General features: G+C 40.2%; 1 protein-coding gene and 1 long non-coding RNA gene across 7 annotated transcripts in view; one reads left to right on the top strand and one right to left on the bottom strand.

Moving 5' to 3' along the window:
- Positions 1-21,292, bottom strand: part of acacb (acetyl-CoA carboxylase beta) — a 36,698-nt gene that overhangs the window by 7,260 nt on the left and 8,146 nt on the right. Inside the window, exons 1-34 of one of the 6 annotated variants that reach the window (XM_046035180.1) lie at positions 16,786-16,804; positions 11,822-12,377; positions 8,906-9,038; positions 8,643-8,781; positions 8,357-8,466; positions 8,131-8,212; positions 7,932-8,030; positions 7,659-7,768; positions 7,443-7,553; positions 7,147-7,356; positions 6,887-7,057; positions 6,552-6,713; positions 6,297-6,460; positions 5,812-5,962; positions 5,615-5,718; positions 5,441-5,522; positions 5,204-5,349; positions 4,977-5,127; positions 4,750-4,884; positions 3,911-4,057; positions 3,638-3,826; positions 3,413-3,513; positions 3,234-3,322; positions 2,994-3,118; positions 2,780-2,893; positions 2,465-2,578; positions 2,291-2,380; positions 2,076-2,194; positions 1,506-1,529; positions 747-887; positions 537-636; positions 345-452; positions 190-246; positions 11-52 (exon numbers count right to left, since the gene is read on the bottom strand). In XM_046035180.1, the coding sequence (XP_045891136.1) occupies positions 11-52; positions 190-246; positions 345-452; positions 537-636; positions 747-887; positions 1,506-1,529; positions 2,076-2,194; positions 2,291-2,380; positions 2,465-2,578; positions 2,780-2,893; positions 2,994-3,118; positions 3,234-3,322; positions 3,413-3,513; positions 3,638-3,826; positions 3,911-4,057; positions 4,750-4,884; positions 4,977-5,127; positions 5,204-5,349; positions 5,441-5,522; positions 5,615-5,718; positions 5,812-5,962; positions 6,297-6,460; positions 6,552-6,713; positions 6,887-7,057; positions 7,147-7,356; positions 7,443-7,553; positions 7,659-7,768; positions 7,932-8,030; positions 8,131-8,212; positions 8,357-8,466; positions 8,643-8,781; positions 8,906-9,038; positions 11,822-12,357 (4,356 nt within the window). In that variant the 5' untranslated portion in view covers positions 12,358-12,377; positions 16,786-16,804. Of the gene's footprint in view, positions 1-10; positions 53-189; positions 247-344; positions 453-536; positions 637-746; positions 888-1,505; positions 1,530-2,075; positions 2,195-2,290; positions 2,381-2,464; positions 2,579-2,779; positions 2,894-2,993; positions 3,119-3,233; positions 3,323-3,412; positions 3,514-3,637; positions 3,827-3,910; positions 4,058-4,749; positions 4,885-4,976; positions 5,128-5,203; positions 5,350-5,440; positions 5,523-5,614; positions 5,719-5,811; positions 5,963-6,296; positions 6,461-6,551; positions 6,714-6,886; positions 7,058-7,146; positions 7,357-7,442; positions 7,554-7,658; positions 7,769-7,931; positions 8,031-8,130; positions 8,213-8,356; positions 8,467-8,642; positions 8,782-8,905; positions 9,039-10,119; positions 10,141-10,791; positions 10,842-11,821; positions 12,378-13,949; positions 14,221-16,785; positions 16,805-21,292 lie in introns of those variants that run through there. The other 5 variants (XM_046035178.1, XM_046035179.1, XM_046035181.1 and 2 more) reach the window with 5 other exon arrangements.
- LOC123960447 overlaps positions 13,193-21,292 on the top strand; it is a 15,179-nt gene continuing 7,079 nt past the window's right edge. The window contains exon 1 of the long non-coding RNA XR_006822524.1: positions 13,193-13,260. This is a non-coding gene — a long non-coding RNA (uncharacterized LOC123960447). The remainder of the gene's footprint in view (positions 13,261-21,292) is intronic.

Here is a 21,292-nt window from a genome sequence, read left to right as displayed (position 1 = left end):
AAAAACTTACCCCATCTCTAGCTCTGAAAGTGAAGAACTTGGGAAATTCTCTCTGTTTAAATGATATATCACAATAATAATATCAGATCCCTTTTTTCATTTTAATTATGAATCTGCCTGTCTGTATAATTTGTATATGACACAGTGGGCCAAATGAAAATGTAATTGCTTGGATTGTTGTTGAATTACCTTCTGTGCAACCAAAAATGTGATTCTCCTGATTCCATACTCAAAAAGCACAGCTTTCTGTAAAAAAAAAAAAAATTAATACAAACATTTTCAGTTTTCCTAAACAAAAAACTGAAACAAATATCTCACATCCATGTGTTCAGAAGCTAGCTGACCTTTGACTGTGCAAAGGCAGTGAAGGCTGTAACCAAAGCATCGTCATCTTCTGTATCCGCTGTTTTTATGGACACATTAATGATGTGGATTGGGTTCTCCTTCGTATTCTTTAGGGGATGGAAGAGAAATTGGTGAAATGAAAGTAAGCTTTTTTTGATAAGCCAGTGAGCCCACACACCCTCCACGCTCACCTTGAAGTTCTCCTCCTCATAGAGACTGGAGCAGGACTCCGAGAACGGAGCACTCTCCAAGAGTGGTTCTGCAAAGCTGAAGAGAACTTCATCAACATTCCTGCCAAAGAAACACATCAACATGCAATAACTTGTTTTAACTTTGATCTACATATCTTTGCCATCAATAAATAGGAGCGAAAGGAAATGTATCATGAAGTTAAAAGTGACCTTTTAAAGTCATCAAAACACTGGAAAGCTACCATGGCGCCCATTCGCTGGCAGGGTGGAGACAAAGCTCCCTCCATAAAGAGGTCACTGCTCTGTCGCCTCATTTTAAACTGGCCTGATCCACTCACTGGCACAGGAACCCTGATAATGAGACACACAGACGATGATAGCAAGACGGGGCCACTGAATGATCACATGGAGAGAGGTTTGCTTTGGCAAAAGATACTTAACAGCCAAAAGTACACATATTCATTCAGAGAGCAATTAAAGCAAGTCTGGATGTTCTTGTCTATTTAATATAAAGCAACCAAGTATGACCACCCTCATGTCCAATTATGATTACAGTTGATGAGTACATTTCATGTACTGAATTGAAAGGGATTATGAATTGTTATAAAGCACTATTGTTTCTATCTCTGATTGAGAGTCCCAAATCAAGAATTAAAATCTGATGCTGGAGAATACAGGCTCCCCATTTGGTAGCAGGCAATGAAATCTCAGACTTGAAGTTTTTAAGAGGAACATGGAATAAATCAAAGATGTAACCTCTCAAAAAGCTCAGGTCTGATTTACAAGTTGATAGAAGCAACAAAGCTCAGCTATAAAGTGAATTAAGAAGGACTTGTTAGAAGAGTCCTTAAGCAAATGTTTCGGCTTACACAGGACAGAGGGGAAACAACACAACGCATTCGACATGCATAGCTCTGACACATACACACGGTTGGGTGGTTCGGATGGTTGGGAGGAGCTGTACTCTACCTGTTCAGAGTAGGGCTGCTCCCTCTGAAATAAGATGATTGACAGGTGAATATCAGCAGTGGACGATCAAACTGCACTTCTACCTCAAGGCATTATGATTAGATTAAAGCACTTTACGACACGCTATGCACATTCACATTAATGTTCAGTGAGTAAAACCATTCTTCATTCAAAGCTAGCCATAAGCAGTTACAGCAGCAATTTAGAGGCCGCTCTCCACCTGTACTACTTAGGTACAGGGTAATTGGTTTATCATTTATCTTTATTGATCCATCAGGCTAATGTTATAGAGAAGAAGACTAGTGAAGAGAGACACTTGCAGAGTGTTTTGTATGGCCTGGATTTCTTTATAAATAGCCACAAAGTGAGGTATTTTTCTATGAAAAGGATGTTTATTTGGTTTAATGAAATCTTGCTTGATCAGTGGAAGCACCCTCTGCCAGCGTATATGTGTGTCTAATGCTGGACATGGCTTTGATTCACCAGTGACTCAATAATTAGGCAACAACGCTCTACCCATCTGTGACTGAAGAGCCTTTGCAGTGTAGTCCAGTGAACGAAACTTGTTACCTGTTTGGGTGCGACGACGGCAGCATAAACTGGAAGTCTACAGCACACGTTCCATCCTGCAGCTGGTGATGCTGGATGCTGTTTAGTTCATAGGCAATGTAAGCTCTGCGCACATAGACCTGAAAGCCAATATGGAGGCACAAGTCATTATCAATTATTAAAAAAACAAATGTATATAAAAAAATAAATTCTTAGTGTGAATCCACTGAGCATACCTCCAAGGCAGCCATGCAGACAACTTGATTTGAGTGATAGAAGAAATTGGGCAAGACATCAAAAATGGAGGTTTCAGAGAGAATTAGTTTCTGTGCCGAAGAAAAAGAAATTTTCATTTCATGTTCCAGCTGCTACAAATTGATAACAACGAAATGTCTCCACAAAAAGCTAACCTTCAAGTTTTCTGGACAAAACTGGTGGCCGTACAAGTCAATGGCTGACAGGAAGATGGACTCCACCTGGTTGTGCCTCAGTTCGTATGATGGTAAATGGGAGGCAATCAAGACCTATGACACATTTACAGATATAATATATTTTAATCAAGTCTATACAGATGGAATAACCTGACTGTAAAAAGGCTGCATCATTTCTTGACATTTAAGAAATCACACATTTTAGAAAAGAATATCACTTGAATCCAACTTGAGGTGTCCTCTGTGCCAGATTACCTTAAACACTATATTCAAAACAGACTTCTTAGATGTTACCTGTCTGGCTCTCAGTGCCACCTTTGAGTTCTCCATCTTGCCAAGCTGCGTGAGCTCGTTCAAAATGGCCATCAGCTCATCTGCTAGCATGGAATCCCTTCCACACAGTTGGTCCTACACAGTGTACAAAGTGTCTTTTACTAAAACGTACGTGTTGTTTTAGTATCATTGTTTCATTTATGCTTGCCATTTTTGAGCTTGATGAACTCCTTACAATGAGCATTATGACTAGGACGTTCTTCTTGGAGACCTGGGCATGAGAGAAGATGTACTCCAGCACAGGACTCATGTCAGGTTTGTACTGCTCCCTCAGGTTGATCACACACTTGTCATAGTGAGCTGTGTGCGAGAACAAAAGTAAAAATATGTTACCTATGACAAAGAAACAACAGTTAATATTAAAGAAAGAGCCTCATCTGGAGTTTTCGTATAAAATTTTGTATTTTAACGTCACCTTGCTGAAACTGCATCTCTACTTGTAGGTATCGCTTGAGCAGATCGAGAACCACCGACTTCATATAACCACGAATTCCACTGCGGTACCTGGACCAGACATATTCAATACCACTATTGCTCTATATGTTATGTTTTACTGCTGTACAATCTGTACATGACAAGAAAGAAGAAACTAACCTCTGTACCAGTTGAACGATACTCTGAGTGTTCATGAAGAACACCTCTCGGTCAGCCTTCCTCTGTAGGGTGGCCGCATGGCTGTCTAGAACGTTTGCAATCTGGAAGAAATGAAGGGAAACGCCATCATTTTATCTTGACAACAGTTTTTATTTGTATTAGAAGAACTTGCTCTGTGACACAGACACAACTGCAACCAGCAGTATGTCAACGTGCATCTCTCACCCTTTGGCTAGGGAACTGGCAGAGGACAGAGGTGATGTTGCTTGCGTACTGGGCCATGACTTTACGGATATCTTTCTCCACGCCAGGAGGAATGCGCCCCGCCACACTCGTCATGATCTCCTGGAGTTCCAACAGCGGCAGCGAGGGGTCCCTCAAAGTCTTCATCAGGGTATTCACCCACTGTTTGAGCTGCAGACATGGACGCCCACAGATCATTAATGAAAAGGATGGTATCATTTCAGAATCTTTTGGGGGAGAAAGCTTGCTATGTACCTTGCTGCTAAAGTACGGCTCTTCAAGGCAGTAGCCATCCATGACTTTACCCAAGTTTTCCAGCACACTGTGAAACACCTGGTGAAGTTTTTCCCCGACAACGGGCAGTGGTTGCTGGGGTGGCAGTTTGGCGGTGTTGAGCTCCACCTACGACAGGAAGCAAGAAAAAACAGACACACTAGATAATTTATACAAAAGTCTGTATAAATTTTTTTCTCACTGAAAATAGTAGGAAGACTACTTAGTAGTAGAGCTGTAATGGTTCTGAAACAGAAACCAAATTCGTGACACAAAAGTCCACGATCTGGTGTCGCGGATCCGACAGACAGAACTGTTGAGCTCTTATTAAGACAGGGCAACTGTGCCGGCGGCGGCGCCTGGCAGGGGGTGGGCTCGGTAGTGGTGTATATTGTAGGCCAGGTGCAACTATACCTGTGCGGCCCGCCCAAGTAAAGTATATGTTGAAAACACTTAAGTTAGTGCAAGCTGTAGGCCTATAGGCTATTTTGTAAATATTACACCTTATAAACCCCTTTTCTTGGTATTAAACAATACCAAGAAACAAAACATCAGGAGACTGTTGGTGAAGGCCAACCAAGAGCTGGCATTGATTTACACAGAGCCATGGAGGTGTCATTTGACTCCATTTGTTCGCTATTAGTAAGTAATTACATCATCTTTTTCTGTGTGAGTGTTTTGTCAGCTGTTGGGGGGGCTCAGCTTTTCTTAGATAAAAGTAGGGGGGGCGCCAAGCAGAAAAGGTTGGGAACCACTGAGTTATAAGACACAATAGAGAAAGCAATTTCTGACTCGTAAGTTGTGGCATTCCATTCACTTACCCAGTGTATACTGCTGGGGTCATCCAGGTCTATATGTGCCATCACACAGCCAGGCTCCAGAACTGCTCCAGGTCTCTTAACAAAGTGGATAAAGCCTGACTGCTGCACAGTCAGAGTCATCACCATCTTCATCACCTGAAACCGCAGAGCCAAGTCAATAAAAAAAATTTAAAAAGACACAGCGTGCCTCAAAAAAATCAATCTGACCAAAAATCTGTCACATTCACCTCAATCTCTGCATATGTATCTCCAGCACAAATGTGACATCCGTCCTCAACCACGTACTGCAGCAGTTTACCAGCAGAGGGAGACCTCAGCACCGTGGGATCTTTCTCCTTCTCAAATACACAAGTCTTGTTTCCGACAGTGATGCGGTAGCTGTGGGGTCATCCAGAAAGAATGTGTAAAACAAACAAACAGATGAATCCAGATGCACAGATTCAAGAGCTCTTACCTGTCCACTTCCTCCTTCATGTAGGTGGTATGGCTGCTGCCATCATAGGACAGTAGGAGGCCACCATCACTCAGCCTGTGGACATCTATCTCAATGTTGGAGTCGTTCATCATGATGACATAAGTTGTTGGGGATTGGCGAGCCACCTGGAGGCAGCAGGAGTGATTATTCATTGATTTACAAAAGCCTAAGAGGTTGAGGCAAACAAGGAACGTGTGAAGGGAATGAAGCAGATACCCTGAGGCAGAACTTGACTCCTTCATATATAAGGTCCACACTGACAGAGTTCAGGAGGCTGGCCGCAGGCAGTACTTGGCCTCTTTAAATGCAGCAGATAATGTTTTTATAAGTCAATTATATACACTAACAACAGTAAGAGTGAGATATTAATAAGGGGCCGTGTCTACTGACCTTTCCAGTGAATGTAGGTAGTCAGACATGCTCTTTTGGAAGCTCGTATCAGCAACATGCAAAGCCCCACAAACAATACCCAGCATGGTATTTGGTCTCTCCGCCTGTAGGAAGAGCATGAGGAATCATGAAACAAATTCAGCAACCAAGTACCTAGCTGGGTAGTGATTTATAGCATGAGGACTTCAGTCTCCTACCTGCACTTTGTCTGCAATGAGATGATCCAGCCAGCTGGTGTCGATGTCGTTGTTTCTGAAGCTTTCTGTCTCTAGTAACTTAATGAGGTATTCAACCGTGGTCCTGAAGTCGCCTCGAATGGACAGCTCCTTCAAAGCCACCACCATGTTCCTGAAGCACATGGCAAATATGACACTTGAACACATGTACCCTATGAGATTTAGATTGTTCTTTTGTGTTTTCACGTTATATTATTATACTATACTTTCTACAACCTACATTTGCGACTAAATAATTGCATGCATTACAAAAGTATACTGCATAATTGTCTTCAAAGATTATTATTATTGCATTTTCCAAACTGACTTTTTACATCATGGACAGTAACAACATTAGGGCAGATACTCCAGGACTGGCTGTTGTCTCAGAGTTGACACCTGAAAAGCTTTGATTGCTATAGATCAGATATCACACCATCATTAGAACAATTTTAAAAAAGGCTTACGAAATGGCTTCTTCACGGTTCTCACCCCAGGAGAAACAGTGTCCAAACTGGGAGTCCGCAAATTCATGCAGCCCACCAGTTGCCCCCACACTGAAATAGCCCCAGACATTTTTATTGCTACGGAAGTTCAGCTCCTGCACGGTGCCAGAGCTGGGCTTGAACCCCTGTGACAGAGGACGACAAGTCACAGGTGTACATTGAATGTATGAAACAAAACTCTGTATTTTTTTGAGCGCATATGAAATTGCGCTCTACCTCGTCAGGGTTCTCACTGGTGATCCGAGCAGCTATGACGTGCCCTCTTGGACTTGGTACGCAGTCTGGATTCTCAAAGTTAATGATGGTGTCACCCCACGGAGTTTCTCCATAAAGCAAGCGGATGTCCTTAATTCTATGAAGGGGGATGCCCATCGCAATCTATCAGAAGGTGAAACAGTCAGAAGGAAAGGTTGGATCTCTAACTATAATACCATCTGGAAGAGAATGAGATAGATTATATATATATATATATATATATACATATACATATACATATACATACACACACACACACACACACACACACACACACACAACCAACAGATGTTTACCTGAAGCTGGGCAGCAGGCAGGTTTACATCTCCGATCATCTCTGTACAGGGATGTTCCACCTGCAGGCGGGGATTCAGCTCCAGGAAATGGAAACTTCCGTCTTCAGAAAAGAGATATTCCACAGTACCTGCACTGACGTAGCCCACCATCTTGGCCAGTCGCACGGCATACTGGGGCAGAAAGAAGAGACAAAATCTCAAAGTCTCAACCAGAGTTAATGAGGGTGGAGAAATAAATACATGCAGTGGCGTAAACTTACCCGTTCCATTTGCTCAAATGTTGAGGCAGCAGCTATGGTGGCAGGAGCCTCCTCTATGATCTTCTGGTGTCTTCTCTGGATGGAGCAGTCTCGTCCGAACAGAGAGATGGCATTTCCATACTCATCAGCCAGAATCTGAACCTCGAGATGTCTCGCATGCTGAGCCTGCTGCATGATGAAGATAGGCGAGCCGGGTACCTCTGTCTGAACCTGCATTAAAAACATGGAACATGTTAGCTGTAAGAATGAAACATATTGAACCATATAAAGTGGCTGTAAAATATAATAACACACACCTGTCTAAAAAAACTTGGAAAATCCTCAGAACTTTCTACTTTACGGATACCCTTTCCACCTCCACCCTCTGAGGCCTTGATAACAACCGGATAACCAATTCTCTCAGCTTCCTGCAGAAAAACATAAAATACAACTTAGTAAAAAGATATATGCCTTAGGAGGGGAAAAAGCTATTGTATAGATATCATAATGATGACTTTGCTAAATATGCTTACTGCCAGCCCATCATCTACATCCTGAACACAGCCCTTTGCGTACACCTCTGGAGGAACACTGATTACTTTGCCCAGTGTTTGGTCCTCCTCTGCCCAGTCCATTCTCAGACCTGGAGCATGACGACACACAAGGATTGAACATTAAAACCCTGTATTCACTCTCTACAGGTACACAAATATGAACTTTAAAATCATACTACACCGCAGGGTCTACAGTACACACTGTGCTACTATATTATGAGAACTGAGACAGGGCTGGAGGTAAAGCATCACCTGAGCCACTCCATGGTAGTGTGGGAATGTCGGCACTCTGGGCCACAATGGAAGAAGCCACCTTATCCCCGAGAGCCCACATTGCCTTACTGGACGGCCCTAAGAGAAACACAGTCACTTAACAATGAGATCTGACACAGGTACGAATAAATCAAATAAAAATAATGTGAACGTTCTGTGGTTTCAAACTGGATTTTACCTAAGAACGATATTCCTGCTTTGTTCAACAGCTCTGGCAGTTTGGGATTTTCTGAGGCATGACCCCAACCAGCCCACACAGCCTGTTAATAGTGATACACACGCACATTTAGACGTTTATCAGTTTTATTTTATTAACAGGTAGACAAGGTCAAAGAGGAAAAGGTTTAATCCAGAGGTCAAAGGCCAGAAAGAACACAGTTGTTTAGATAAATGATGAAGAGCACCTGCACTGGGATTCTTTTAGCAATGTCCACTATTAGCTCTACGTTGGCGTAGTTGTTGTTGTTGGTCCCACCGGGTACAGGCACATAATGATCTGCCATTTTAATGTATTCTATAAGAGAAAGGAGAAACATATAACAATTTATTCAGTATAGGCTTTCAGTCAATCACTTTCTATGGCACTTTGGTCAAGCAGCTGTGACTAGGGCACAGTTTCTAGTGTTTTTCTCAATGCTTAGTGATAACAGTTAGGTAATAAAAAATGATATGCATCAAGTTTACAATGACCTGCATTGGCTTTTAAGTCTTCAGGAGTTACCATGACCACAAAGCGGATGGTCCTTTCATTGCGAAACATTTCGTAAGACCAGCGACGGATAGAACGCATACATTTGACTGCGGCTATCCCGTTATTAGCTATCAGCACCTGTAACAGAAACAGAAACCACTTGTGTCACCTTAAGAAAAGACAGAAATTGCCAAAACCTGCAATGTCATTAGGCAATGAAAAATAGAGATTCAAAAACACAGGAAGAATCTTTCATTCTTACTTTTTCGATGATACGGTTGCCACCAAATCGGGTGACAAACTCTGCAGGAGAGGCCACAGTGAAGTCCCTCTGCAGATCCATCTTTCTGTGCTCACGTCCTTTTTTCACCAAGTGAAGACCAGACATGCTAGGCCTGCAGGAGAAAGCTCGTGGTTAGCTGCCTTGGTAATAAACAGCTACATAACAGTGTCAACAGCATTGAAAATAACCAAAGTCAAAGTTCAGTCTATCTCCTCAATAGGCAAAGAGAGACTGTGGACCAGCCCATTTATTTCTGACCTTGTCTTCAAATATCCACTTAACCGCTACAAGTGCAAACTCAACAAACTATTAGCTACAGAAATTATGTGTGCGCTATCACTTTTTCTATCGGATTTTCACCACAACAGAGACAATAAAAAAGCTAAATGTGCCGTCAGCATGATGCATTGGTAAATTAGCCTTTTGCACCTGTTGCCTAGGTGGGCTGTTTTCAACAGTTAGGCCACAGTAGCAGTAAGAACTAATAAAACATAACATATAACATAAATATATAAACATATTGGTCTAAATGTCTGACCGTAATTTACACTGTGAAGTCTACACTATTATCAGATTTAATTTGAGATTATTTTTCGTCACATGGCAATGACTGGAAGTGACCTACAGCCTTCCTGTTTACTGAATATAGTTATCTGTTTTCAGCAGATAACTATATTCATGAAGTACTATTAGGTTATTTCTAAAGAGCAGTCAGTGGTATAATAATAATTCAGGGTCCGAGAGCAATGAGATGTGCCACTTTACTGCCTGGCTGTCAAAGTCAGTGTAATCATCTAATCTCATAAAAAAAAAAAAAAAGATTATATATATAAATAAATAAAAGATATATATATAAAATCATAAAACAATAAAAACAGTTGGCACTTTTAATTTTAGAATCACAAGCTCCATTTTTGTAAAGTGGATCACCTCATCTGGATTTTGTTAGATTACAGATTCTTCAAAGATTAAAAACTGTAGTTAAGTTATTATAAGCAAAAGTAGTAGAACTGAACTTTACTGACGTGGTAATTTTAATGTTTGAAATCCCTTATAATATAAATATATTACAACACGCAGAATACAATATAAATTTGGAATGCTGTTAACATTACGACAACAGAAGCAGAGCAACCTTTCCACTTTTTGCAATGTGAATAAATACTGCAGTACATTTAGATAATTTCACATACCATGATAATCAGCTGGCTCATACCTTGTTCATTCCAAAGTCTTGTTGCAATTGCACCACGAGCCAAATTCTGTGCAACGTTAACATATCACTGAGAAATCAATGATCTAAATTGTGAAGTGAACTGATATGGACTTTAAACTTTAACTCCTGTATTGTACTGTTCACTCAGGGAATACAGATAGCACTCTGTTACAGTGCAAGTTTTTTGATAACCTGTTCCAGCTCGATGTGCACACTCTGCTTTTTCCAGTACGTGGGGCGTAACGGCATGGTTTCATTTAACCAGACACATACTTTACGGAACAAACAATGAGGATCTATTTATAAACATTAGGGACTAGGAGGAGTATAACTTGTGCTAAAACACGTTAGCTTATTACTCTACAGGGTACACACTGTCGGAGTGTTGCTTTTGTTTTTTAATTTCCTCAGATTTACGAGTGCCAAGACCAGCTCTGTACAGTTACATAACAGTATGGCCACACGAGTGATCCTTCCTGCTCACAAACATGTCTGCAGAAGTTGCAACAGTATCCATTTCTTTCAGACAAAGTAATTATGCATGTCTTCATTGTTTCAGCTGCTGTAACATAAATCATGGCATAACTGTCCACTGCAGCAAAAGTATCAAATTATAAAGAACGGTATCCAACTTTTAACTTGCACTTACCTTCGGAGATATGGGAACAAGCCGTTTCCCTCCATTGAACAGCCTACTTTACTGCCCTAGTTGCATTAAAAGTGAAGCTAGACCATTAAAATCTAAGACCAAAACAAAGACCTCTTCAAAATGCTTCCTCTCAGGCGCTTTATCCCTCCCTCTCCCCTCCCCTCCCACATCTGCAGCCAAATAATTTACAGATCCCCTGTGGCAGACCAGACTTCTCCTTGTAAATATACACAGAGGCAGGGCCAATACCAGGACACAAGTGTTCATTCTGCTTCATTTATAAAACAAAGCAACTAGAATCCAGGCCAAATTTGTAGCAAACGTTTTTGGACATGAAAAGAAACAATCATCCACACAAACACAAATAGATTTATTTTCCATTCAACATGTTTTAAACGTGCATCTTCTCTGGTTGCAAAAGTATGCCTCTGAACTGCAGGAAGATGCTTCTAAAGTTGAGATTCAGGAGAGGAAAATCTCTTACCTTTCTAGCCTTCATGATGCTTCCCACAAGTCCTGCCAGCACACACAGCTTTATGCATCTGGATAGGTCAATCCAACTACGCATACCAAGTTGAACATGTAGCTGCCAAACACCACCTCTGACCCACGATCATATATTACCATTGCTGGGTATAAAAATAACTCTTTACCATGCAAACTGTTAAAAAAAAGGATTTAAAAGTGTTTTTGTTTGCTGCTGTTGTGACCTAGAGTCAGACCACAGTTTTCAAAGTCACTGGCTCAGGCTCTTGTTCCAATAATAGAGCCGGGGTGTTTGGCATGCGACAATACTACAGGTCAACTCCATGCAGTCAGGTGATAACGCAGCGCGTGGAGACAGGGTGAGCGTAACGGCACGTCACCAATGTGGCCACGTTTGATCCACAAACGTTTGAGTAAACACATCTTCTGCCAGACCTAAAAAACTACCCAGTTCATGTTGGTCCCTCAGACTAATATTTGCTGTGATCAAGATACGTCCCAGAGTTACAATTTCCACACAATTTAATTAGAAACAAGGTCTTACTTGATGCCTGAGGATCTGAACTCTGGCACTGCAGAGGACGCCTGCTGAGGAGAAGATCTGGAGGTAGATGTCGGTAGCTGAGATGTGCCGCTTGGAGGTTTGATGACCAGAAGTTCCTCGTCTGAAGAGTTATCCTCCGATGCTCCGAGAATGAACTTGAGGCGTTCCCTCACCTCGGGCCGTGAGCTGAGCATTGGCACTTTGGTTTTGGCAGATTTCTGGGTAGTCGGTAGCAATGATGGTTCTTCTTCTTTGACCTTAGAAGACGCCTGCTGAGCCTTGGCGTCCACTGTTTTGACATCAAGACCCGCAGAGGCACTGCTATCCTCATTGCGGGTTGAGGTAGAAGAAACTGTTGACAGGGAATGTTCACCTGGATGATGGGATTGCGTAGACATGTCCTCCTCAGCTGCAGGGGGACCACAGCTAGGCGGACATTCCTCTCCTTTCACGGGCATCACTGCTGTCTTGTTATTAATCCTCCATAGTAGCAATAATATCCATAGGATTAATCCCAAAACTGCAAATGGGAACATTCACAGACATTCTCCTGAGACTGCAACAAGAACAAAGTGGACATTATAAATCATTCAAGAGATGACAGTAACATCTACACATCACAAGTGAGTCAACTTAATAAGATCATCATGGGATATTTCTTTAACCCCACACGAGAACAGCTTTAGTGCCATTAAAACTGTGTATTGATTTGTTGATAAATCTAATAAATATTATATTATTATTATTATTATTATTATATACTTTGTCCGCCACAGAGCACTGAAAAGTTTATTTTTCAACTGTAAAATGTCTTACATATTTTGTCAAAATGTTTGTTTACACATTAACATTACATGTATAAAGAAAATGACTATCAATATACAATTTACCAGATTAAACTCTCAAATATCAATATTGGCCTCGGGATTGCAGCATCAGTTGGGCTGAGATTAAGTGACTTTTTGTCCTTGGTCAAAATGAAATGAAGAAAACTTTATGCTATCTAGCATTGCTGTCTGTGCACTATTCCTGTCTGAAGACATTTCTCTCGAGGTGATGAGAGGTCAGGAGCCCTCTCAGGACAGAGGTATGCTGGGTAATTTGAGAAACAATAAGTGGGTTAGGTTCAACTTCAAAAGACAGAGAGAAAAACTGGTAGAAAGGCTTTCTATCATATAGCTGAACCCTAAGAGAAAAAAGATATACTGATAAATGTATTTTCTGTTAAGCAAACCAATCAAAATCATATGACGTCATATGCAGACTCTTCTTGACACTGAGTCTTCTAAACCAATAAATCAAGATATTTATGCAGTTTACTATGCCAGCAGGGCCTGGCAGGCTACATGTGTCCGGTAAACAGCCCATCAGCGACAGCTGACGAGAGCCATGTGTGACTGCTTCATATGGGCTAAAGGTCAACACTGAGGGAATGAAAGGTGAGGAGGAGGAGGAACAAACACACACACACAGCTTACATGAGCTTCTTAAAAGCACCAAAATAATAATAAAATAAAGAAAACAATGAAGCATATAGTGATATGTAATCCATGTGAAACAAAAATCGATTCCTCCTGTCAGCCAAAGTCTGTATTTCAAATTAAAATGAAGTAAATATTATGTGCAAGATGTGAAAGAGGCATTCGATACAGAGACAATGAGGCATTTGTCCTCTGGAATTTGTCAGAAACAAAAAAACTTTTCAGTTGAAGCAAAATATTTAAGAGGATTTCTGTGTAAGATGGCTTTTCCCATTTTTTCATTTCATGTGTCCTATTTTTTAAAGCACTTTACAAAGTTTCTTTTAGAAGCTCTTAGTATTTCCAGACAATTTACATTTAAAGTTAGTTATTCCACTAAAACTAAGTGTGTGCTTAAGCATGTTAACTTTCTCTATGCTGACCTCAGTCCAAGTACAACAAGATGTCACAGAACGAGTGGCTTAGCAACTGCAAACTGAACTAAACATAAGTCAATGTTACTGTTGTTTTCTCACATAACTATTCACTCAAAACTAACCAACATACGTTCAAATTAGGCACACAACCTGCCAGCGAGATATGGTTTGAATGGTTAAAACGAGCTTAAAAGCCGTGTTAAATTGTAAAAACATGTCATTTCCACTCACCAACACAGATAACGGACATCCCTGCTCAGTTGTCGTTGCCTTTGCTGCGCGTGCTAACGAGCTAGCGACCAAACCGCTGCTTATTTTTCACAACTCACACACAGTTATGTTGAATTAAACTCACTTCTGCAATGTCTATTTATTTATCTCCACCGAGACCTCAAACTGTCAGAGTTTACCGCGCTGCTCTCAATGGTTTTGTTTTAATAGTTTTCAAGACAGCGACAGCAGCAGCTGGAAGCGTCAAACCACCTCCTCCGACAGATAGTAAACATGGTGGGGGGGCAAGCTCCTCCCAGGAAGGAGGAAATCCTCTGACGATCGTGTCGTCTTTATTAGTACAAAAGTATTAACAATGCAACATACAGGGATACATACAACACATAAAAGGTACAAAGGTACATAGCTAGGGGGGACTACAAAAATAAGAGACAAATATAAAGAACGAAAAAGGACAAGAATGTCATAGAAAGACCTCCAAACGTGTACAGATATTAAGTACCTTCAGAGCCTTTTAGTTGGAAGAGAAACAATTTGTTCTAAAATAAAGTTCAATTTCCTTCTTAAAGAATAGAAATAGGGTTTTTTGTCTATAAATTTGCATTTAAGAACATTCTGCCAGAACAAGCTGAAACCTGCATATATATAGTCATTAATAAATGTACATGGGTGTTTCTGCATCTATGGTCACTTTTGACCTCCCAAATTAAAAAAAAAATCAACCTCTATGAATTTTAATTTAAACTTTAAGAGTCCGTAATACATATAAACAAGTACACAAAAATGCATTGTGTCATTAAGATTTTAATCTAGAATATGTTTATTTTTTTATGGTTTTCATCACTTTTTCTTACAAAATGTCCTTACTGCAACATTACAGCAACATTTATTTTCTAGATTTTCCTTTTTTAAATTCAAATAAAAAATGTAATTATTAAATTACTGCAATTCTAATGTGTTAATCATCTCTACTTAAGTGATTTTGAATTGTTTTTGCTAATAAAATCATAATAATAATTCAAATAAAGCAATGATGCGGTAATGACATCTTGTGTCGGTAAGGAAACAATTTTAATGGTAAATGTTACCTCCTGTTATCTTCAGATTTACTAAAATCTTTTATCTTTGGGGTCATTTTGACCTCCAGAAAATGAATTTCACAGAATATGAACTGCATATTATTTTTCCCACAGCCCACCAGAGAGTGTGAGTGCACCTAGCTTTGCATTTTGACTTGTACAATCCTGCTAAAATGAGCAGCCCAATGTAGGCATACAAGTAGGTCTCCATACCCATACACAGGCCTCCTTTCTATGTTTGTCATCTCATAACTTTTCATTTTTGGAAGAAACGTGCTGGTGGTTGAAAAACTACAAGAGGGTCAACACTAAGGGTCTCATCCTCATCAAAAGAGGATGCTTCACAATCAGGGTCCTCAAAGACCTGTGACAAAACCTCATTAAAAACCTTTGCTTACAGGTCCAAGAGAAATGGTTTAGAAGATTGCTTTGCAAGTGTTATGTGTGGTCATTCCCTATGTTGTGAACTATTAGCGTTCTCACAGAAACCTTAGTCCCCTCTCCCACCGTGAGATTAAAGTTCTCTGGAATTATATTTTCCCCTCCCTCATGTTGCGTGAAATATCAGTGGTTCTTGCTCTACTACAGGTATGGTCATGGTAGGTTGGGACCCTAAAGCATTGACCTCAATATAATCCAGAACAACCACAACAAATGTGTGTAAAATGTATACTTTTTACAGCTAAAACTTGGTCTCATCTATTGTTGCAAAAATGACATGTTTGTGTTACATATACAATCGCCTTAACAATTATTTGCCTCGAATATGTCTCTACCGCAACACAAGGTCTTTACCGCGACACCTAAAGCTGCTGCGGTAAAGACATGTTGCGGTAATGACATTTTTGCTAATATTGCAAATAAATGGCAGTTAGGAATGTCTGCTTCATTAGCTTTGACTCTAATGATCTAATATACATGAATTCAACAGTAATATTAATTTTTTTAATGTAGTTCAAAATACACAATTAATAAGCTGTATTGTAAGCACACACAATAAATACTTCAGAAGAGAAGATTATCTTTACATAGTTTTTCTTGATCTTGAGGGTCACCTAGTGTGGGTGGCCCCGCCTGTCATCCATGTGCTCACTTACTAACTTCTGTTTCCCAAGAAACTAGATTTGTTTTGCTTTGAAAAAAAACCTTTACTATGGCATTCGTTCAGTGTTGCGGTAAGGACTCAGAAGGTGATTTTACATTAAAAAAGGATATAAATCATGAGTTAACAAACTTTCAGATTTTCAACTTGTTGAAAATTAACATTTATATCTAACAATTTAATTTGAAATAACGTCATATTTTAATTGAATTACCTTGTTCTGTGTATCTCAACATTGAGACCACAGTTGTGGGACATGAAGAAAAGTGGTGTTTGGGCCCATAAAATGCTTCATAAATGTTATTAAATCACATTATTTTGTGATTATGTTATGGTAAATATTTATGGGGCAACATCCAAATGTTTCTCCAGCACAGATCATTGACAAACTGGTTCCAATAATACATGACATATGGAATAGAAACTATATCTTGTTGGAACAAGGCACGAATAGCTCTGTTATTATGTCGACGGGAAGAGAAGCAGACCTTACCTACTGAAGGTCAGGTCTATGAACATTCCTGAACAATAGTACACCTGAAGGAATGGCATCCAGAACCAGAGCAAGGTCTGTGGGTGTTACAGGGATCCCATATAGATGTAAAAACTCCTGATAAGTAAGAAGAAAACCCTCCTCTTTTACAAGCTGACTTACCAGTAAAATGTTATTCCTGAACCAATATTCCAAGAAGAGGGACATGTTTTTATACAGAATGTCAGGATCGTTCCAGATATAATATCTGTGCAGAGAGAAATTATGTTAATTGTATGTAAATTAAGGCCCATGACAAAAAAGGCCTGCCAGTGAAAAGCAGAGAGCTTAACAGATACTTTGTCAATATCATAATTACAAACCAACATAAAGTTAAGGCCGCCAAACATAGAGAATACATGACTGGGAATCAAGTTCCACATCGAGACCGGATTCTTTACAAATTGTTTAATCCAATTAATCTTAAAGGTCTTATTTAACATAGAAAAGTCCAGAAAGTTTAGCCCAACATACTCATAGATATTCATAATAACACTCCTCTTAATATAATAACTATGGTTTTTCCACAAAAAATTAAATAGCATCTGGGCCCGTATTTATCAAGCTTCTCAGAATTACTCATAAGAACACTGCTCACTGCTCTTGGCTCAAAGCTGTGCTTAAAAGTTAGTTATCAAGCATCATAATCCTACTTTGAGTGAAGTGTTGGACTAAATCTTAAGTGTCAGTCTTAGTGCTGATTTACGCCACTGCTGTGTCGCAAACAGGATTTTGGATGACGACGTAGGCAAGGACCAATCACTGAATAGATTTCCTTATTTAAGAATATTCTCAGATAAATTCACATTGAACGGTGAAATACCTAAGAGGAGTTTATATTCAACACACGTTTAACAATAAAGCATTTTAGATATTACATTATGATATAGTCCTACATATTAATAAATGAAAGATAAAAAAGTTTAGCTTTATATGAGCGCCATCAAATGCACCTACTGCTCCTGTGAAGCCGGCTATTTGCATGAACTGTGTTTGCTTCTGTCTGATTACGGGTGGTGTTGTTGGGAAGTCGATGAAACGCGTGACACTGTGTGGAGCTGTAAGTGTTATAATTGTTTCCATGAGTTTTCGGCTTATTGATGGTTGTGACGGCCACAATCATCAGCATTGCTGCGTTTGTCCTGTGGCAAATAAACGAAGCGTCATAACCACCTTCAATTTAACTGAAAACGCATGACGCATGACCTCATGCGACGCTGCGCAGCGCTGACTTAACGTGATGCATGCTGGACTTAAAATAAGGCATGCTGATTAGAAATTGTGTCCCACTTTCAGCCGGCGCTGCAAAACGTCACCATGTCACATGACATTAAAACCTCGCGGGAGCAAGGTGGCCGAGTACGGCGGCCGCAGTTGCTTTTTCCAGACTGCACCAAGTTTGAACCACACTTTTGTCTGATCAATCATTTATCTCAGTTCACAGTAAGCTCACGCAGGTTGGATGTGTCCGACTTGACGGCGCCGTTTTTATTCCCCGCTCCTGCAGTCACCTGCAGCTCACGTTAGACTATCAAGACGGCGAAAGTCAGCCGCCGTCATCTCAAACGCACCTATTATGTGCTGCAGGGTACGTAATGAAGGCATAGACAGTATAATACTGGACGAAGCCACTCCGCAGATGTGGATGGAGATGAGTGAAGCCAGTTTTGGACCAGTAAAATACTACTACAGGGCTACTTCCTGTTGGCACCAGCGTCTACTGCGCATGATCGCGCAGCATAACCGTGGTTTAATGACGTAGAACAACGGCAGAAACACCGTAATTCTGGTAGCTGCGTAGCTGCACCAACAAAAAGTTTAATGGCTCAGTGTGTTCGTCTGACTCGGATCGTCACTGATTAATCAGCCCACCTACATGTCTCACCTGCGAAACACCAACGCAGCGTCACTGATGGCCGAATAGTTTTTTTTTTAGATTGCTGAGAGTTTATAATCTAAGCAATACGGTTACATCTCTCATGTGCGACGGGGTGTCACAGGGTTTTGACGTCATTTTAGGGCCTACATGGATCCCTTCATGCAGGCTTTGGTCGGCTTCACAGTCCGATCTCTGGCTTACCCCCTTGAATGAAGGTAGCTCGGCTAACTAGACCCTACGCAGGAGTATAAATGGGCCTAGCTTCTTCTTCTTAGTTAATGGCGGATTGCAGTGTATACCGCCACCTACTGTACTGGAGTGTGTAACATCATATCACTCAACTACAGACCCCAAAAAGGTGCTCTCAGATATTCTGTTCCCCAACCCAGTGTCTTTAAGAAATTTAAATAATGCCTGGTGATTCTTATACCCTTTTCTTCTCCTTCTGTTCCCAATACCCCCATCAGATTCCATTCCCGCCCTGCCTCCTGAAATATCTGTTTTTCCATCTCAAACAATATGCAGTGCAAAATGACATGTTTTAACATTTTCTTTAACCCCACACTTTTCACACTTTTCACTATTCCTTTTCCCCAATAAAAACAAGGTGCCATTCAGTCCTGTGTGATCTTCTCTCAGTCTTGTCATAATAATTTCCTCCTGCCTGGTCCTTTCGCTATAATTTTTATTATTGACAGACTTTTGTATTTTATAGTGACTCCTGTCTTCCTCCCACCATTTCTGCCATATTTCAGTACCTTTCTTCTTAATGGTTGCTTTTAATTCTCCTTTTCCTAGCAGTATTTGAACTGTTATTTCCTTTTGTAATGCCTCTTTTGCTAGTTTGTCTGCAATCTCATTTCCATTTACTCCCTCATGAGCTGGCACCCAGCAAAACTGAACATCTATCCCTCCCCGATGTAATCTTAATAAGCTGTGAAACATTTCTATCAGTAGGTCTTCTCTGACAGATGTCACTGACTGAATGCTTTTAATAACTGCCAAGGAGTCAGGTCTGACTTCTTCAACCCACTGTAAAGCTATAATGACTGCCACTATTTCTGCACGGATAGCCTATCTGATAATCGTTTTGAGACACACATTCCTGTTTGTTTTTAGATCCATCTGTATAGATTTTTAGATAATTATGGAAACTGTTTCTCAGATAGCTGCTCCGTATTCCCACTTCCTCTATTCCCCATCCTCTTTTCTTTTCCAGGATACTAAAATCTGTTTTTACGTCTGGATAGAGCCAAGGTGGATTGTTACTGACTGGATTGGGTGTGCTGAAATCTACTGCTTCCATTCCATATCCTGACTCTCTTTCCCCCGTCCATCCAAACCCATGCCCCCGAAACTTGAAATATTCCCAACAATCCTTTGTTATCTCCTTTGCAGGGTTTTCTTTCCCACTTCCTTTCAATCTGACCCAATATGCTAGCGCTAGTTTCTCTCTTCTTAACTCCAGTGGTGTCTCTCCAGCTTCTATGAGTATTGTGTTAATGGGAGTTGTCTTAATGGCTCCAATGCATATCCGTAAGGCTCTGTATTGTAATTTATTGTTTTTGCTGCTGCATCATATACTGAGCAACTATAATCTATTGATGACCTCATGTATGCTCTATATATGTCAATTAGTGACTGTTTATCTGCACCCCAGTCGCATCCCGCCACCGCTCTCTGTAAATTAATAACTTGTTTGCATTTAGTTTCCAATTGCTTTATGTGTGTTTTCCATGTGTACTTAACTATCAAACCACAATCCCAAATACTTAAATTCATTTACTTTTTCCATTGGCTGCTGATATAGTAAAAGCTTTTCTACATGACACTTTTGCTTGTTTGTGAACACCATATAACAGGATTTGCTTGTTGATATTTTAATCCCCACTGAATGACCACTTCTCTACTTTCCCTATTGCTTTCCTAATGTTCTCTAACACATATGTCTCATTTCTTCCTCTCATCCATATGGCCCCATCATCTGCATATAACGCTGATTAGATGTGTCCATCTAAATCTGAAAATATGTCATTGATCATAATGTTGAATAATATAGGGCTAATTGCGCTCCCCTGGGGAATGCCATTATTTACCTTAAACTCTGTAGAAATTTCTGATCCAACCTTTACTCTAATTTTCCTATCTGTTAAAAAGTCTAGTATCCAGTTATAAATCCTTCCTTCAAAACCCATTCTATATAGTTTAATAAGTAGTCCTTCCCTCCACATAGTATCATATGCCTTCTCAAGGTCAAAATACACTATTATCATCAGCTCTTTCATTTTCAGTGCCTTTCCTACCTCATTACTTACTCTAACAAGAGCATCTCTTGTGGAGCGCCCTTTCCGAAATCCATTTTGTATATTACTCAGTAGTCCTCTCTGTTCCATTACATGTGATAACCTACAAACTGTTATCCTCTCCACTCATTTGCATAAGTGAGATGTCAGAGCTATGGGTCTATAATTACCAGGATTGGTTGGGTCTTTACCAGGTTTGCTAAATGGTTGTATAACTGCACTTTTCCAACTTCTCGGCATTATTCCATCCTTCCATATTTTATTGAACAGTCTTAACACTAGCTTAATTGACTCTACTGGCAGCTGTTGGAATATGGCATAACATAACTGGTCTTGTCCTGGGGCTGTATATCCCGTGCCAAGCAGAGCTATATTGAGTTCTGTTATTGTAAAATCCACATCTAAAGTTGTTGTACCATCCTCCCTCTTCAGCTTCACATCCTTATTT

Source organism: Micropterus dolomieu, linkage group LG21, assembly GCF_021292245.1.
Source record: "Micropterus dolomieu isolate WLL.071019.BEF.003 ecotype Adirondacks linkage group LG21, ASM2129224v1, whole genome shotgun sequence".
Classification (NCBI taxonomy): domain Eukaryota; kingdom Metazoa; phylum Chordata; class Actinopteri; order Centrarchiformes; family Centrarchidae; genus Micropterus; species Micropterus dolomieu.
The sequence above is the reverse complement of the archived record's forward strand: the minus strand, read 5'-3'. Positions and strand labels throughout refer to the sequence as shown.